The 15,096-nt window shown below is 39.1% G+C and overlaps 1 protein-coding gene across 1 annotated transcript; it reads left to right on the top strand.

The window, feature by feature from the left end:
* Positions 1–404: 404 nt before the first annotated feature.
* GPR65 (G protein-coupled receptor 65) lies at positions 405–1,793 on the top strand (the record flags this gene model as incomplete). The annotated part of the gene is made up of 1 exon (XM_082648845.1): positions 405–1,793. The coding sequence occupies exon 1, from the start codon at positions 768–770 to the stop codon at positions 1,791–1,793; it is 1,026 nt and encodes a 341-aa protein (XP_082504971.1). The 5' UTR covers positions 405–767.
* Positions 1,794–15,096: the final 13,303 nt, after the last annotated feature.

Raw genomic sequence — 15,096 nt, 5'->3', positions numbered from 1 at the left:
CTTTTTTTTAAATTAGCTTCTAAAATGACTTTTAACTTTAGTTTTGCGTGCTTAGATTGTGTTTAGTGAGCAATATAATTCCCTCTAACCTGGCATCCCTTGGATAATTCTTATTTGAAAAAGGTCAAATATCTCAGCCTGATTTCATTTACTGAAGTCAATTAGACAATTTTCCCTTTTTAAACACCTTCATTGTATGCAATTTCATGCATTTTGATATCCTCAATAAATGAAATAAAATAAGATTGTTTCAAAACTCATGATGTCTCTTTTAAGCACCCAAACTATTCTAGTTTGTCTTTCATTACAGAAACGAAGCCATTTTAAAAAGAGATGTCAACCTTTGTGAAAATAAAGCCTTCTATATTCACGTTCGCACCAATCTCCTCTGAGTTTCACGAAGAAAACCAAACTGAAGACAGCATTCTATGAAAACTGATGGATAATGTGGCGAATCCTCCAGGGTTCTTCATCAGCAGGCTGTGAGAATAAGCACATGGACTTCTGCACATTAAAATCACTGATCACTTTAGTAACTGCCGGGAACCTGGATCCTGACTTCCAGCCATCGATACCTGTGTGAAACTTGATCTCCACTCATCCTTTAAGACCATTGATGAATCCATCAGAACTTTTGAAAGCAAAGGACAACTGAAGAAATCTTAGTGAAAGAGAGTTAGGTGTTGAAAACAAACTACCAAGAGACAAGACTTATCTTGGTACTTATCATCTAAGAACGCATATAATCAGCACCTAAAAAAGAAAACATGAACAGCACATGTATTGAAGAACAGCATGACTTGGATCACTATTTGTTTCCAGTTGTTTACATCTTTGTGACAATAGTCAGCATTCCAGCCAACATCGGTTCTCTATGTGTGTCTTTTCTGCAAGCAAAGAAGGAAAATGAATTAGGCATTTACCTCTTCAGTTTATCCTTATCGGATCTGCTGTATGCCTTAACTCTCCCTCTATGGATTGATTATACTTGGAATAAAGACAACTGGACATTCTCTCCTGCCCTGTGCAAAGGGAGTGCCTTCTTCATGTACATGAACTTTTACAGTAGCACAGCTTTCCTCACCTGCATCGCGATTGATCGGTATTTAGCAGTTGTCTACCCTTTGAAGTTTTCTTTTCTTAGGTCAAGAAGATGTGCGTTCATGGTGAGCCTTTTCATCTGGATATTGGAAACCATCTTCAATGCTGTCATTCTGTGGGAAGATGAAACAGCTGTTGAATATTGTGATGCCACAAAGTCTAACTTTACTTTATGCTATGACAAATATCCTTTGGAGAAATGGCAAATCTGGTTTAACTTTGCTAGGACATGTGTAGGCTATATGATACCTTTGGTCATCATAATGGCTTGCAACCAGAAAGTCTACAAAGCTGTGCAGCAAAATCAAGCTACAGAAAACAGTGAAAAGAAGAGAATCATAAAACTACTTGTTAGTATCACGTTGACTTTTATCTTGTGTTTTACCCCCTTTCATGTGATGTTGCTGATTCGCAGCGTTTTAGAGCATGATGTGAGCTTAGATGAACATATGTTTGACCATAACAAGCCTGGGAAGCAGAGTTATAAAATCTATAGAATCACAGTTGCATTAACAAGTTTAAATTGTGTTGCTGATCCAATTCTGTACTGTTTCGTAACTGAAACAGGAAGATCGGATATGTGGAATGTATTCAGAGTCTTTACTAAGAAGCTTAATAAATCAAAAAGACAAGGAAAAAGCATACTTTCTATGTCTACAAAAGATACTGTGGAATTAGACATCCTGGAATAGAACCAAGGTCTAATTTTTTAAAGATATGCAATATTATACCATCAAGATTATATTTTCAAAAGGAAATCTCAGCATGAGAGGGGAGTAAAGGTTCCCACTGAGGGACTATTTTAATCCTCTCCGATGGAAATATTTCAAACGTGTGCTCTATAGCTCCCTGACTTTTATTAAACAAGAATGAAACAAAATTGAATATATTCCTAATAACTCAGGGTCATCACTGTAGAATGGCAATTGCTTTTGCATCTGTGCTCTAATCGCTCAGTCCAGTAAGATGTACTGGACCGTGTGTTTTTAAATTGGTGAGCTTCGTGTCTGGTTGTTGTGATTTTTCTCACTCTTTCTATGGATCTCAGACTATCATTTCTCCCAGCCAACAACACCAACTACTAAATACTGCTTCTAATCTTCTCATTAGATAACAAACATTTATTGAGCCCACTCTATGTGCTAGGTTTTGTGGTAAGTACTGGGGTTACAACAGAAATGATCTCATAAGCCTTTTGAAGCTTATATCAGTTTGGAAACATAGCCACTGAGCTTGTAAGTGTTCTTTATAAAATAAAAGTAAATAGTCTCTGAGTGAGAGTCTGAAGGTCTCATCCATGATATAAAGGACATGAGCTTTGTGAAAGTTCTTTCAGTTAATCAGAGAACTTTTTACTTTCTTTAAAATCACAATTTTTAAAATTTTGATTCTTTCAAAATTTGCTGTTGAGTACAGTATTAGAAGTTTAATGTTTAGACAAAAAGATATACTATAAACAAAAAAGACATTTATTATATTAAATCTTACATTCAGAGACTTCTTTGGGGGTTTAGAGTATTTAGAGAATCTTGATATAATATATTCTTTTATATTTATATTTTCTCATTACAGAAATTACTCCGCCTAGTTTTAAGTAGGCATCAGGTAAACATTTTTCTTAACCAAAGTATTTTTTAAGATTTTCGAAGATGTTTTTATCCTCCTATTCTCCTTTTCTCCTTCTCTCCCTTCTCTTTACTATCTGTTCCTTCCAGTCCCCCAAATTGATCAGATAGTAAATGTCTTGGTATCATTTGTGCCCTCATATTAGAAAACAAAAATCTGATAACAAAAAAGACAAATAATGAATTTCTAGATATACACTAAAAAAACTCAGTTAGTGCACAAACTGACTCCATTTTCTATTAAAGTTGTCCATGACAGTTTGGGTGCACAAGAGAAAACCACCTTGCTTTGAGGCCCTATGTGCTTTCTCTGCTCTTTGCACTTTTCTCATCATAAAGTTTCTGGAGAATTAATAGATTGAGTCTGGGCACCCTGAGATACACTTATACATACTTAAAGGCTAAAGATACACCAATGAAATGAAAAGGAACTAAAATAGTTTGGGCTGTTCGATTCTTTCCTGATAAATTATTGGCAGCACCTACATTGAATACGTGTGAAAGTAAAAGATCCAGGAACAATTTTGCCCACATTGGAAACTCAGATACAGATTGTCTTGTCTGAGATCACACAGTTCGTTGGAAGCAGAGCCACATCTTGAGCCCAGAAACCCCGACTTCCCTCCAGAGTTGCTATTCCTCCTTCATGCATTTATGTTTTGGGTTTTTTTTTTTTTTGACATTTCTACCATTTCTTTCTTTAGGGATGCAAAAGGCATATATACATGGAGAGTTGTTCAAGATAGTCATTGGATTTAAGATAAGAATAAGGAGGAAAAGGAGAGTTATTTCATAAATTAATACCTCTGGAAATAAAATAAGTCATAGATAGCAATTAAGCTGATCTGTTACAGAGAACTGGTTAGAACTTGACCTCTCAGTTGGTTATATCAAGAGATGTGGCAGATACAAATTTGTGGCCCCCTTAGTAAGAACGTTCTATTTAATAAGTAACAGCAAAACCATTGATCTAACATGTAAGTTCCAAAATGAACCAGGCCGCCAAAATCTATAAGCAGGGCCAACCATGGAGAACCCACATTAGGAGGATGCTCATATGATTTAGGGTAAAGCACTCTAGACATGATCTAAAATTATGGACAATCCCAACATTGGGAAGTTAATCCTTTAGTCTTGAACGGCTTTATAGGTTCCTGATTACAGTTCTCCATTAAACTAAAAGGATTTCTGGAAGGAATAAGACCTTGTAGCTATTATTACCTGGGACGCCTTTGTCAGAAGACCTAGATTAGAACACCAGCAGTTATCCACTTATGAACCGTTTGATCTCAAAAAATGTTCAGCTCTCCCTAAGGCTCAGTTTCTATAAACAGCAGGGAGAGTAGCATCACTTGCTTTTAACAAGTAGATGTGAAAACACTTTGTAAACTATGATGAGTTTTCTAAATGTTTCTTATTATCAGTTATTTTCATCTTCATCATGATTAGTGGATAGCTACCCACAAGATAGAACAGTCCCTGGAGGCACTCTGAGCGTAGGAATATAGCAGCGTGAGCTAGTAGGGGCTGGCTCTCACACACCACTGCTATGGTTACTTCTCCCAGATGGTTCAACAAGTCCATTATGGTAACTTAAGGGCCTTTATTGTTGCTTCCACATCCTCAATAGTGCCTTCTTCTAGGAGTTCACATTTCTGAGGAGACACATGCTATGTACGTCACCATAAACAGGTAGAGATCCATTTTTAATTTAAGTTTTTGACCTTTTGTTCTTTATTCAGAATGTTATTTTTTATTTGAATGAACTCAATTAGACATCTTGGATAGGTCAGTGAAGAGACTGAGAAGAGCTTTTTAAAACCTCCCTTTTCTCTACCTAGTCTGGGAGAAGCTTCATGGGTGAAGAAGTTAAAAGACATAAAAAAAATCACCTCATTTTGTTCAAATTACATAGCATCACTTCCCTAGGAGCATCCTGAGAAAATTTGTCTCTCCGACCTGATTTATTCCCTTTTCTCTTTTTAATTTAAGCTAAATGTTCTCCCCAAGAAATTATATTTCCAATCCTTAATGTTATGATCAAATACATAATTATTTACCAATTGCTTCTGTTGACTTCGCCTGTTTTTAACTAGACAGTACCTACTTTTAAATATAATTTGTGATACATAGCTTGTAGGCATTTCTGTTTAAAACATGTTTATCTTGCCCTGGGCTTCTTTTTTGCCCAGACATCACTGTCATCATTCTGTCATTTACACGTGGGCCTCTCTTCTGGTGAAACCCATCCACAGGTTGCTATGCAAACACATCAGCTACAATAACACCCTGACCCATGAAGGCCTTTGTGATTAGAGACTTCTTTGTCTAGGTCCATCAGGTGACCCTGCTGTGAATCAGAAGTCTGTTCCTCCAATAGATGCTACAACACACAAAGAACACATACTCATAGACTCCAACAACCTGCCTCACCTCACAAAAACAAACAAACAAAAATTCCTTGGGACCTTTTAACCTATGTTTGTACTCTTTTGCAAGATGTCTAATAGCTACAAGTAGAACACATATGACCTCTTTGCCTTCTGAAATAATGCACGCATGAGTGTTTTATTTTCTTGTTTACTGAGTCAGCAGCTGGGAGACACTGTTGAGATTCTTCCCTCCCCTTCCCTCCTCCCTTCTTTCTCCTTCAACCAGAAGTGGCTGCCAAGGAAGCCATGGTAAGAAAACTTGTATCTGCATTGTTTCCATTGCTCTACTATTCTGGAAAAATCTAGTTCTGACTGAGATGTTTTATTTACATGTCCTGGGGGGAAAATAACATAAGGTTAATTTAAACGAAAGCAGGAATGTCCCGTTTTATTCTTCGTTCATGGTATAAACACTTGATTCAATTCAAGTTAAAAAAAAAATTTTTGACCCCTATTATTTCTTTTTTTCTTTCACATTTCATACAGCTTACCCATCACGACAGTGTGATGGTAGCATTTGTTAGTTGCATTAGTTGAATGCCCCTTGTTTGCAGGAATAAGGTGGCAATGGCAGCATCGGGTCAAACTTGGGTGAGGGAAAAGTGATGTGGGAGCTAAGATTCCTCTTCTTTTCCAAAGATCCTTTTCTTACGACATCACTTGTTGCTGGCCAAGAAAAATCACACTCAAGACTTGTCTGTGGCCACTAGGTGTTGATCGTGTTCTATTCAGGATCCTGTAGTTCACGGCTAGCTGCCACCCCCCAGAAGCAAAGAGGAGCTTAGAATGACATTTTTCCATCCAAGAAACAAGAAAGATTCCCTATGAATTGGAAATGAATAGGGGCAACTGCTGAAATTCAGTTTGCATTATTTATTTCTCTGCTTTCTAGAAAGCTCAGTAACCATCAGATAATTTCACTTGGTTTAAACTCCCTATGTCATTCTAATTTTTTTTTTTTCCATTCGGTTAAATTGGTCAGTCTACATGTGAGAGAACGTAGGCTAAATCATATAATTTCTGCAGGATCGTGGGTATAACACTGATGACTTGTTCTAATTCAGCTAACTTACCCACGGAAGAAAGTACTGGCCACCTTTCACATGAAGAGAAACATAAAACATATGAGCTGTAAGCAGTTTGCAATTTTGTCTACTGTGATGAAATTATAATCTATGAAAGTCAAGATGTAATTCAATACACGTATGACTTTCATTTCTAATTTATTACTGTTAGATCTCAGCACTAAAAACTTCCGTCTGTTATTTTGAATTGTTTAAATCTGTTCTTCCCCAAAGAACAGTAATACAATCATCTTCTAGTTTAACACCATTTGCATATCATTAAACACATTAATGGCCTATAATCTACTTTTCTTCTGCCTAAAATTTTCTTAAGCTCTTTATGAAGCACCAGTGGGTTTTTACACATTTAAAAAATAGGTTATGATTCCTCAAATAATGTTGTAATTAGGTGTTCAAAAAGCAAGCCAATACAGAAATGGGCTAGGGAAGTCTGCATGTCATTGTTCAGTGCAAACTTTTAAATAAAAATACAAATTTCATTATCTAGGAAATGTGTGTTCAGTTAATTTCAAAATCAAATACAATCAAGGAATCTTGTTCTACAATGACTGGACTTGCCCATGATATGAAAAATATTAACTTCAGTTCTCAGCATTTCATCAATCCTTCTTGGAAATGTGATTGAACTTGTAAACATCCTTCTAAAAGAATCCTTTTCAAAATTATTGTAAAATTTCTGATCTTGCTTCTAAGACTACTGACACTTACTAACAAATAGATTAACTTGGAAACCCTGTTTTCTTTTGATAGTTAAATGGATCAAATCAAAGAATTGAGATAATGGACTAAAAAGTGCCTCTGTAGGAATGCCACAGAGTGGCGTACCGGCAACCTTAGAAGCGTGTGCATGATAAGTGCCAGCTCTGTTAAGTTTTATTAGTGTTTTAAAAATATATATAACAGGGGTGGGACAGGGAAGGTGAGAGGGAGACACAAGAGGGAGGAGATCCAGGGATATATGTATAGCTGATTCACTTTGTTATAAAGCAGAAACTAACACACCATTGTAAAGCAATTATACTCCAATAAAGATGTTTATATATATATACATATATATATATATATGTATATATATATAAAAATAACAAAAAAAAATCCTCTGTCATACCACTCACCCATTCATGGAAGTGACACTCGCTGATGCTAAGGAAATCTGTTTTGAATCTTTGGGGCAATGCCTTCCGTGCTTCTCTGGCAGTTCACCCAAGAAAGGAGCATGTGACACCCTATGTTCAAAAAGACTATGGGACAGGGACTTCCCTGGTGGCGCAGTGGTTAAGAATCCACCTGCCAATGCAGGGGACATGGGTTCGAGTCCTGGTCCGGGAAGATCCCACATGCCGCGGAGCAACTGAGCCCGTGTGCCACACTGCTGAGCCTGCGCTCTAGAGCCCGCGAGCCACAACTGCTGAGCCAGCGGCCTAGAGCCCACGCACTGCAACAAAGAGTAGCCCCCACTCGAGACAACTGGAGAAAGCCCACGTGCAGCAGCGAAGACCCAACGCAGACAAAATTAAATAAATTTATTTTTTGAAAAAAGAAAGAAAGACTATGGGACAGAAAGACCTAATGCTTTTCAACACTCATCCAGTTCCCCTTGGATGAAAGAATTTCCAAGCCAAATCAGGGTCTGGAATAAGCAGAGATTCTTGCTCTACAAATCTTGTTCTGACTCCTAAAAGGACTATTATTAAGGGTGTTCTCACTGGTAATCGGAATTGTTTGTTAAGTGAATAAAGTTCTTTAACGGAATGAACTAAAAATGGTACAATTTCACCCTTTGTCCTAACCTCAGAGTTCAGTTTCTGAAACCCTTGGAACTATTTGTACTTCCAGTTGAAAAACTTTAAGATTATATGGGAAAATGAGGTTATGGAGAAATAGTTTTAAGAAAGATTTTATTAATATTTCTTACATTTGTTAAAGTAAAATAGAAACAAATATTTTCAATGACATTCATTTTAAATTGGTAAAAATAGGTATTATATTGATTAACATCTATCATTCTGTGCTCATGAAAATTTTTTTTTAGGTTGTTCTTCCCTTAAATTTTTAGTCAGCTGTTCATATATGGACTAAATTTTGTTGCAGACTATACAGTGCCATGACTGCCTCTATTCACTGACTCAGTGCTACAAAAAAAATACGTAACTCCCAGCCCACATACCACCAAGCTATAGGAAATTCCATCTCAGTCATTACTGGGCTGTCCTTTTTCAGGTTCACACCAGAATCAGGGAGGTTTACATGATGTTAAGAAAATGGAGGAGGGACCTTTGATTTCCAGTCTCTAACGATCACAGTTGACAATGACATTATCTAAGCTTTCAGTGGTTCTTTGAACCTCAGTTATTCTTCGCTGCCTCCCTGATTATCCTGGGGCCAGGGCTCATTGACAAGACTGACTAGAAGCCAGCTAATGACCCAGAGTCCTGTGCATCAGGTCGACATTCTCTTCAAAATCCACGTGGTTTCTTAGGAGTGGAGCATGTACTTAAGTTAAGCCAATCAAAATAGATCAATTCCCTGGAACTATGATTGGTTCAGTGGTGTCCAGGTGGCTTAACCTGCTTAGAATGCTGGGACAAAGGCTCTTTGTTTCACTCTGGATGATGTCAAATGACGATGAGCTTCCTGGAATTTCCGTGGCCATTTTGTGGTCATGAAATAGCCAACATACGGAAGAAAGAACTCAGGGAATCAGAGCACTGGAGCTGGTTCTTCTGAGATAATGATTCTCCACACATGGCAATTATGTGAACCACATCAGCCTCCTTATTCTGTAAATCAGTCTGAGTCAGATATTTTTTCCTTTCTTGAACCCCAAAGGGTTCCATTAGGGTCCTAATGGAATGTGGAAGTGCACATGGAAGTGAAGGTGAAGGTGATGTAAGTTACAGACTAAGATTGTTGAAGAAATAGGACTGAAGAGGTCTGAAGGAAAGGACAATGGGGACAGCTCTAGCTTATGAAATTAGCAGCCCTTGTTACTTTTTTTTTAACATCTTTATTGGAGTATAATTGCCTTACAATGGTGTGTTAGTTTCTGCTGTATAACAAAGTGAATCAGCTATACATACACATACATCCTCACATCTCCTCCTTCTTGCATCTCCCTCCCACCCTCCCTATCCCACCCCTCTAGGTGGACACAAAACACCAAGCTGATCTCCCTGTGCTATGCAGCTGCTTCCCACTAGCTATCTATTTTACATTTGGTAGTGTACATATGTCCATGCCACTCTCTCACTTCATCCCAGCTTACCCTTCCCCCTCCCTGTGTCCTCAAGTCCATTCTCTATGTCTGTGTCTTTATTCCTGTCCTGCCCCTAGCTACTTCAGAACCATTTTTTGTTTTTTGAAGATTCCATATATATGTGTTAGCATACAGTATTTGTTTTTCTCTTTCTGACTTACTTCACTCTGAATGACAGTCTCTGGTCCATCCACCTCACTACAAATAGCTCAGTTTCGTTTCTTTTTATGGCTGAGTAATATTCCATTGTATATATGTGCCACATCTTCTTTATCCATTCACCTGTCGATGGACACTTAGGTGGCTTCCATGTCCTGGCTATTGTAAATAGAGCTGCAATGAACATTTTGGTAAATGACTCTTTTTGAATTATGGTTTTCTCAGGGTATATGCCCAGTAGTGGAATTGCTGGGTCGTATGGTACTTCTATTTTTAGTTTTCTGAGGAACCTCCATACTATTCTCCACAGTGGCTGTATCAATTTACATTCCCACAAACAGTGCAAGAGTGTTCCTTCTCTCCACACCCTCTCCAGCATTTATTGTTTGTAGATTTTTTGATGATGGCCATTCTGACAGGTGTGAGATGATACCTCATTGTAGTTTTGATTTGCATATCTCTGATGATTAGGGATGCTGAGCATCCTTTCATGTGTTTGTTGGCAATCTGTATATCTTCTTTGGAGAAAAGTCTATTTAGGTCTTCTGCCCATTTTTGGATAGGGTGGTTTGTTTTTTGATATTGAGCTTCATGAGCTGCTTGTATATTTTGGAGATTAATCATTTGTCAGTTGTTTCATTTGCAAATACTTTCTCCCATTCTGAGGGTTGTCTTTTCATCTTGTTTATGGTTTCTTTTGCTGTGCAAAAGCATTTAAGTTTCATTAGGTCCCATTTGTTTAGTTTTGTTTTTATGTCCATTTCTCTAGGAGGTGGGTCAAAAAGGATCTCGCTGTAATTTATGTCATGGAGTGTTCTGCCTATGTTTTCCTCTAAGAGTTTTATAGTGTTTGGCCTTACAGTTAGGTCTTTAATCCATTTTGAGTTTATTGTTGTGTATGGTGTTAGGGAGTGTTCTAATTTCATTCTTTTACATGTAGCTGTGCAGTTTTCCCAGCACCACTCACTGAAGAGGCTGTCTTTTCTCCATTGTACATTCTCGCCTCCATTGTCAAAGATAAGGTTGACCATATGTGTGTGGGTTTATCTCTGGGTTTTCTATCCTGTTCCATTGATCTATATATCTACTTTTGTGCCAGTACCATGCTGTCTTAATTACTGTAGCTTTGTAGTATAGTCTGAAGTCCAGGGGCCTGATTCTTCCAGCTCCATTTTTCTTTCTCAAGATTGTTTTGGCTATTCGGGGTCTTTTGTGTTTCCATACAAATTGTGAAATTTTTTGTCCTAGTTCTGTAGAACAAACAGAACTAGTTTGTTGGTAGTTTGATAGGGATTGCATTGAATTTGCAGGTTGCTTTGGGTAGTATAGTCATTTTCACAGTGTTGATTCTTCCAATCCAAGATCACGGTATATCTCTCCATCTATTTGTATCATCTTTAATTTCTTTCATCAGTGTCATAGTTTTCTGCGTACAGGTCTTTTGTCTCCTTAGGTAGGTTTATTCCTAGGTATTTTATTCTTTTTGTTGCAATGGTAAATGGGAGTGTTTCCTTAATTTCTCTTTCAGATTTTTCATCATTAATGTATAGGAATGCAAGAGATTTCTGTGCATTACTTTTGTATCCTGCTACTTTGCCAAATTCATTGATGAGCTCTAGCAGTTTTCTGGTAGCATCTTTAGGATTCTCTATGTATAGTATCATGTCATCTGCAAACAGTGACAGTTTTACTTCTTCTTTTCCGATTTGGATTCCTTTTATTTCTTTTTCTTCTCTGATTGCTGTGGCTAAAACTTCCAAAACTATGTTGAATAAAAGTGGTGAGAGAGGGCAACCTTGTCTTGTTCCTGATCTTACTGGAAATGGTTTCAATTTTTCACCATTGAGAACGATGTTGGCAGCCCTTGTTACTAAATGGTAGCAAAATAACTGCTTCATCAACTGTTTTCTGCTATGTCCTGGGACTCAGAAAATGCCTACCAAGGCTCTCCCATTAGGGAATTGTTAGGAAAAACTCAAGACATTGGAGTCTTTGGGCTTCTTTTTATAGCCCTCAATAAGGTCCCACAAGAGAAAGGTACAATAACACAATTTTTTGTGAGACCTTTCCTGATATATTTTCAAATCTAGAAAATATTGCTGCCCGAGGGGCCTATCCCCTGGAGCAATATGTTTTCACGCTTCAGGAAAAGGGGGAATTTTAGCTAGAAAAGGGAAGCTAATATTAATTGTGAGTCACTCGAGAGCAGAGTCTCAAAAGCTAGACATTATGGAGAAAGAAAAGAATTTTTAAAATCCCTTGGGCTCCCATTTCATACCAAGAACCAGGCCTTGATGACTTAAATTTGGATTTTTCTTTAAGCCAAGGGAAGTGATGATGCAGTCATGATGTAAACAAAAAGTTCCTGTTTTGCAAGAAAATGGAAAAGCCTGGCCGCCTGACTCCAGTGGACTGTAGGGAGGAGGTAGTAAAAATTACAATGAGGACATCAGAGGCAAATGTGGCACCTCATGGCCTGAGGAGCAGCAGAAACTTCAGAGTGTGTAGGGGAGAATAGTCAATGCTAATAATCCGCTTTCCCTGCAGGGAGCTGCAAGTCTCTGGGAGAAGTCCCGTATGCATCCTGATACACAGCAATGTGGTACAAAACTAGAGATCAGCCTACAGTTGTGCAGGTTGAGCACTGCACAAGAAATCCATGTCTGTAGGGCAACACTCATTTCACAGACATCATAGATTCATACATTTATTATGGCAGTTTTAGAGCATATGGCAGCAACAAGTTCTAACAAAATCAGTGTGACAATGTCCCAACACTGGAAGGAGAGTGTCTTAAGGAAGACTCATCTTTTTCTAATTTGCACAGAATGCCATGTGAGTAGCTTAACCCTGCCTTTCCCCTGGCACCACAAGATTATATAAGCATCTTCCATTTCACACAGCCTTCATGGGAGGAGCTAGGAAAGGTGGAGTATATTTGAAAGATTGAACATCTACCCCAAAGTAACTGAGTTAACCCAATGAGACAGTTTAAGCAGGAAGAAGTGGATATATCTTTAATTCACAAGGAAAATAATTTTTTGCTCCCTGCTATCCAGCAAGTTGGTGATTCAGACCAGCGTGATCATTGTCTCTCAGATGCCCAGGTTTTGACTAAAGGGGGCCCACTGGAACAGAGAGAGAGGAGAACATACCTTTCTTTAAAATAATCCTGTCTACCTGTGACCTACAAGTCAGGTTGACTACAGGTCCAATCACAAGTGCAATGGTTCTCAAACTTTCATGTTTATAAGAATCACCTGGGAATCTTGGTTTAAAAGATTTTTATTCAGTGAATCTTAGGTGGACTGTGAGATACTGCATTTCTAACAAATTCCTAGGTAATGCCAATGCTGCCAGGCCCTGGGTCCGGGTGTTGAGTTGCACAGTTTTAGAGTCTAGAAAGTGGTTCTCGGACTTTCACGTGCAACTGAACCACCCTGAGGGCTTGTTGAAACAGAGTGCTGGTCCCCTGTGGTATTGTGATTTATAGTAAGAAATATCTGGTCTTCATCCTCATTTCTAGCACAGAGCTCCTAAAACTCTTGTAATTTCCTAAGTGACAAGAGAACCAGGAGCATCTCGTGTTCTAATATTTGGCGTTTGACCCCATCCCTGAACCAGGGCTCCTGAAACCCTTGAAATTTCCTTGGTGATAGGAATTTTAATGAGGTGACTGGGTGGGCTGCTGAATGGCTCCTGGATGAAGGTTGGTCACCTGAAAGAACAAGCCATGGTTAGAAGCTTGGAACTTTCAACCCCACCCTCCTTTCTCTTGAGAAGGGAGAAGGGCTGAAAATGGGGTTCATAGTTCATCATGCCTACATGAGGAAGCCTCCATAAAAATCCCCAAAGTATGGGGTGTGGAGCTTCCAAGTTGGGCAACACATCCATGTCAGGAGGGTGACACACCCCTACTCCACAGGGACAGAAGCTCTTGCGCTCAGGACCCTCCCAGACCTCGTCCTGTGTGTCTCTTCACCTGTGTTCATCTGTATCCTTCTTCATATCCTTTAGTAAACTGGTAAACCTAAGTGTTGCCCTGAGTTCTGTGAGCCACTCTAGCAAATTAATCAAACCTGAAGGAGGGTTATAGGAACCTCTGATCTGAAGTCCAACTGGACAGAAGCTGTGGGTAACCTGGGCTCCTGCTACTTGTGACTGGCCTCTGAAGTGAGGCAGGAGCCGTCTTCTGGGACTGACCCCTTAACGTGTGGGATCTGACTCCCTCTCCATGTAGATAGTATCAGAATTGAGTTAAACTGGAGGACACCCAGCTGGTGTTGCCGGGATTTGCTTGATGTGGGGAAAAACCTCCACACATTTGGTGACCAGAAGTGTCAGAAGTGGTGTTTTGTGTGAGTGCTAAAGAAGACACATGGAACACACATAGTAAAGGAAAAACTGGGTATGTTTTTTCTTTAAAGCCCCAATTCCCAGAGCTTCGGATCCAGTAGGGCTAGGGTGGGGCCTGAGAATTTGCATTTCTGACAAGTTTCCCAGTAACCCTGATGTGGGCGAGCTACACACTGAGACCCCAGCTCTAATCTCATGCCACTCTCTCCCAGGATCTTCTTTGTCAATTACCACCTACCAGAGAAAAAGTACTGCCTCTCCCACAGTGAAGGTACAAATGTATACAGCCTGCAGGCAGGGAGTATATCTGTGGGTCCCTCCCACTCCCAAGGCCAGTCCCTACCTGCAGTTTACTAAGAGACAGAAATCATTATGTTTCAAAAACTGTGTCCAGGTAGGTTTCTGGCTGTGGTTTCTAACTCGCAGAATTGAACAGAAGCAATTAGACTGAAAGCTGCCGGGTTTTAAGGGCTGTATAGCCTTTCACCTCTCTGGTCTCATGGCACTGAAGTGGAGGCTACATTTGGTTCTTTTGCCAATAGTGATCTCCTGTATCTCTTCCACCAGGTCAGAAGCTGTTGGAGAGTAGAAACCACATTTTATTCACCTCTGTATCTCTTCCAAGCCCGTGCTCAGCTCCCTTGCTAGAAATGAACATAAAGTTTTGCACATTCTAGATGTAACAGGAATCACATTTAGAAGATATTAAACAGCTACACTTTCTATTCTCATATGACTGATGTTCTCTCAAAGCCCATCCATCATTAAAGCTCAGTTTACTGCCCAGGAAAAAAGAGGGAGGTATCAAAGAGTCATAGTTCATGAAAGAAGATATTACTAAGTGATGTCCCACTGGGTAGAAAGCTGAAGCAGATATACCTTCTGATTCTAGGAGGAAGCCATGAGGTAGAGAAAGCTAGAGCAAGAGAGAGGACATGCCCCTGGGGTCAAATCAAGAGAGGTCAAGGAGGAAAGGCAGAAGCAGAGGGGACTTTCCTGTTTGGGGCCTGAGGAGGAGACCACCTTCAGAGAACTCCTGCAAAAAATAGAAAGAGAAAATGGCAACAGAAGAGAAAAATAGA

The sequence above is a fragment of the Grampus griseus genome (genome assembly GCF_964374135.1).
Source record: "Grampus griseus genome assembly, chromosome: 2".
Lineage (NCBI taxonomy): Eukaryota > Metazoa > Chordata > Mammalia > Artiodactyla > Delphinidae > Grampus > Grampus griseus.
This window is presented reverse-complemented; position numbering and strand designations above follow the sequence as displayed.